The following is a 4,531-nucleotide window of genomic DNA, read 5'->3' as shown; positions in this document are numbered from 1 at the left end:
GGGGGGGGCACCCTTGTGCACCCCTTCTAGACCCACCCCTAGGTAAGTTATACAAATATGTTAAGATGTTTGAGGAGTGTGTTGGGAGTGTTATGTATCTGTGAGCACTGGGTGTGCATGAGTATGTGGGGGAAATATTTTAATAAAAGTATTCTAGTAAAACTATACCTTTCCCAAGGCCATGTTCTATCTCACAAGGCAAATGCAATGTGAATTTTCCCAGTCTAAATTTAATTTCAACATCACTTGAATGCAGCACAAATACCCTATCTTGCAATGATGAGGAAAGTCAACACTGCAAGATATAGCGGATTTGTGCTGCATTCAAAATTGAAATGTTTTTTTTTTTTTCTTGGACCATGCTACACCCTTTCACTAAGTTTCATGAAAAATTTGGCCAGTAGTTTGTCCGTAATCCTGCTGACAGACAAAAAAACAAAAAACAAACCAAAGCATGACCTCCTTGGCTGATGTAATAAACCCTTAAATAGCAAATAAACTTAAGAACAATAATAATGGGAGGTCAGACTGAGTTTCCAAAGGAGTTAAACTAAAAGGTTTTGTCCCGTGAGGAGCACTAGAGTATCATGGAAATCTATTATTTCTTAAGGGAGGTGGTGGCCTAGAGAAAAAGGTTATTAATAATTGTCACTGAGATCACTGCACCGACACAATCAGCAAGAAGGCCAAAAATAACAACTTGGGAGAAAAGAAGCACACTTGAGTTTGCCCAGATGAAGATTTAGTGACAAAATAAGCATTAGCCTTATAATCTCCTATCTTGCCATGACATTCTGAAGAAAACTCTGCATCCTTGTTTTGTTTTGCAAACAAATGAATACTAGTTTTGAACGCTTAACATCAACACAAAATCAAGAGTTACTGGCTGGTCTTCAAAGACTCACATCAGTCGAACCCTGACACATAAATAAAGTATGTCTTTGATTCATTTTCGACTTTCAGGTCAGTTCCTGTATGAGGAAGTGGGACTGGCAAAGCTTCCCGCACAGGCCGACACAAAGGCGTCGTCTATCCTGAAAGTGAAGGACCGCTCGGTGCCGGTGGTTCTGAAGAGCAGGAGGATCTACAGCGGGACTCAGAGCGTGGACTGCTGGTTCGCCCGGAACAACGCAGCCAAGCTGATAGACGGACAGTACGAGGACTATCTGATGTCACACATGTTCGACACGGCGGACTGGCCACACGGGACCAACAGCGTGTGACACCACAAACTGTAGCTGTGGCATTTGTGTGACTTCACTCATTTTTACTCTGTATCCATATCATATCCCAGCACATGCCAAATTCCAAACCTTCCAATATCAGTTTTCTTTGCGTCTTTTTTGAATATATTTTTTTACTATTTCTAATGAAAATTCAAGGTTTTACTTATATTATGTGTATTGTTTTTTACAATAATTTTGCATTTGTAAATAAAACACCTAAACCCACTTTTTGAGGCCGTTTTCTGCAACTTTACAACACATTGATATCGCACTCATCTGGGAATGTGCGTCTTTTCACGCACCAAATATGTATGTCGACATGTCTTAAATGTGACCTCCTCAAGCTAAAGATCACACCTGGTTACCACAGAGACCCACATGGGTAACTAACTCCTTGTCCCAGTGCCAATGACTAGATGCACTCCGAACACACAAATGCACACAGCTCCATAGTCCTCCCTGTCATCATCTGGAGGTCACAGGGCTGCTGGTCCCGCCCACACAGGTGTGCTCTGGCCAGGTCCCCACTCAGGTTGTCTGTCATCGCACTGCCTCGCCCCCGCCGCCGCAGGAATTCAACACCAAACACCAGTTCATGTGTCAATCATCTTTATTCATAGTACAGATTAAAGAGATACATTCAGTAAGTAAATACACGAGATACATTGGCATATTAAAAAAAAAAAAAACATTACAGTCGGAATATGTCAAACTGTAGACCTTTTGGCTTTTAAAGCTTAAATGCTAACAGGAGAATGGAAATGTTTAGCACCTGTAGTTCGGCGTTGGCTCTTAAAATTCTCTCATTTGCTATATTCGCTAAAAATGTCCTGTTCCAATGTTGTTACCACAGATTGGACCACAATACATCAAGTCAAATACTTATTAAATATAAACAGAATAAATAAAAGAAATGTGCCATAAATTGCAGTAGTTTGATACACAGCTACTGAATCATCCCAGCGTATTATTATGACATATTATGAGTATTAGGACCATTTTTAGGGATAACGAATTTGACATTTTGAGATTGAAGTCATAATATTTTGAGTGGAGAAAATGGAATAATGGTATGATGGAATGATTGTAATGATTTTGATAAAAAATAATAAAGGCTTCACTTTATGATAAAACAAACAGTAAAAGACATAACATTTCAAGAAAAGGGTGTTTTTACTAAAAACTTTGTTCTTTTCATTAAGCGCCATTTTGAAGTGCCCATATTATGAAAGAAAATTGTTAGTGTCTCTGGTGCTTCCACACACATACAAACTCGGAAAAAACCCATCCATGCTGTTTTGAGTGAGACACGGTTTCTGAATGTGTCCTGCCTTCAGTCTCCGGGTGAGCTGTTCAAAATCTCCACGGCTTTCTACGTCATCGGCCGAAGCTTTTTGGTGTGTGCTAACCACTTTAGCATATACCACATTAGCTAGCTTTCTCCACCCTTGGTCAGTACAAGGCAGGATTAACCGGGAGACTTCTTCTAAACAAGGGCGCACTTCCAACTTTGTGTGGAATACCTGCAGACGAGGGACATGTAAGTTCTATACATTTACTTTTGTAGATTAGGGTGAACTTGTGTGTGTCGTAGCAGTGTTTTGCCATTGAAAACGAGGTGGCTAACCGCTAACAGCGCTAGCTTTTAGCTAGAATCACAGTAGCCTCCATAGCTACAGGGCAGTACCTAGTTACTGTGCATGTGCAACTGCCAACAAAGATGATACAATTATGGACCTTAAAATGAGCATGATATGGGCACTTTAAAAAGCAATAGTTTTTCGAAAATATGCTTATTCGCATTTTTGCTGAAGATCGATACCGCTACGATATCTGTCTTTTGAACATGAAGCTTCAGCCAGAAGACGGTTAGCTTAGTTTAGCACAAACACTGGAAACAGAGGGAAACAGCTTGCCTGAAATGACATTTGTCTCTTGACATTATAACTTTACTGTAACCTTTTCTTTTATAATTGACACTTTTTTCCTGAGAACTTTCAAAGCTTTTTCTCAAAATATTACAACATTATCACGAAAGTCTCAGGGGTTTTCCCTCCAACAGTGGCCTGGACTCCATCGTATACAAGAAATATGAAAATCATTGCAGAAATGTAGTGTGACCTGGTCCTTGCAAAGAACTAAAACTTTCCATTTAACCACTGCTTTCAACATGTTTGGCTCATCAAGACTGCAGCAGCCAATAAAAATCAACATATGCATGGTTTAAACAAAAATAAATAAGACCATTAACAGTTAGACTTTAAATAAGCAGCCAGAAGAAGAAATTGCAGGAATTACTATAATTACACCTTAATTAAAAAGTTGGATAAAAAGTGATTATGTTTTACGGAGTGAAATCTTAGAGCATTTGTACATTTCTTCTCTTTGCAATATGATACACAAAAATGACTCTCTTTAGAGCAACATCCTTTCCAAAAGTCCCCAGTGTAACGAGAAGACAGATTTATCTAAGGGCTTGTCATTACCAGCCGCACGGTTTGCCCTGTGGGCGCTGCTTTCTCAATAATCTCTCTTTTCAAACACGTTCAATTGTGGTTGCTCTAATGTTCTCTTGCAGCAAACGGAGGCAGCAAGGTGAGAGGATGACAAGCTTCTAAATTCCTCCCACAAGATGCTATTTGATTTACATGCATGCACCGAGTCAAGCTCTAGTTCAGTGCAGAGGAAGGCAGCTCAGGCTGTAGTGTTCACATTCACAGGTTCTAAGACCTTTTAATTGTGCCTTTGTTTACAAGGAGGCCGATATTTATACTCGAGGAGTTACAGATGCAAGGCTTGTTTGCGTTTGCTCTTATTTAGGCTCTAAAGAGTTTGTGGTGTGCGGATAGCGACCAGATGGGTAGCATCACCTGGGTTTACACCACCACCCAGCTGGGTCTCAGTGGTCCTCCAGAATACTGTACATATGGGTCTGGTCCGTCATCACCGGGCTCTTCCTCCCCCTCTGAAGCCTCGTCTGTGTCTGTCTCGGCAGCCAGCAGGACCTGAGAGAAGACAACAGATGTTTTATGAATACAGGCCACAGTAGTTCAGCACTAGTTTCGCATTGCCAGACCTTCTTCCATGGCGCTGTGGAGGAGGGTCTGGCTAGTCCACAAAGCATTCTAGAATAGGAGAAAAATTTATTTTGGTTTATTGGCATTTTTTAAACCAATCCCAATTGTCTTGCACCTAACAGAGTGCCTGCAAAATAGCCTCGGGAAGGAACTTGTTTGGGTGGAAAATGTGTACGTTCAAAGGTAGAAAACTCAGATTGGACAGATAGTCTAGCTAGCTGCCTGGAT

At 40.7% G+C, this 4,531-nt stretch overlaps 2 protein-coding genes across 2 annotated transcripts in view; one reads left to right on the top strand and one right to left on the bottom strand.

Moving 5' to 3' along the window:
* The window catches only part of itih5 (inter-alpha-trypsin inhibitor heavy chain 5), a 16,976-nt gene extending 15,524 nt beyond the window's left edge, over positions 1 to 1,452 (top strand). Inside the window, exon 14 of the mRNA XM_032505863.1 lies at positions 964 to 1,452. Within this exon, the coding sequence (XP_032361754.1) occupies positions 964 to 1,223 (260 nt within the window). The 3' untranslated portion in view covers positions 1,224 to 1,452. The remainder of the gene's footprint in view (positions 1 to 963) is intronic.
* A 366-nt stretch (positions 1,453 to 1,818) lies between these two features.
* tmem110l (transmembrane protein 110, like) overlaps positions 1,819 to 4,531 on the bottom strand; it is a gene marked incomplete at its 5' end in the record, with an annotated part of 16,794 nt that continues 14,081 nt past the window's right edge. The window contains 1 exon segment of the mRNA XM_032505867.1: positions 1,819 to 4,231. Within this exon segment, the coding sequence (XP_032361758.1) occupies positions 4,103 to 4,231 (129 nt within the window). The 3' untranslated portion in view covers positions 1,819 to 4,102.

Source organism: Etheostoma spectabile, chromosome 23 (assembly GCF_008692095.1).
Source record: "Etheostoma spectabile isolate EspeVRDwgs_2016 chromosome 23, UIUC_Espe_1.0, whole genome shotgun sequence".
Classification (NCBI taxonomy): Eukaryota; Metazoa; Chordata; class Actinopteri; order Perciformes; family Percidae; genus Etheostoma; species Etheostoma spectabile.
Note: the sequence above shows the minus strand (reverse complement) of the source record. Positions and strands in the feature narration are given on the sequence as shown.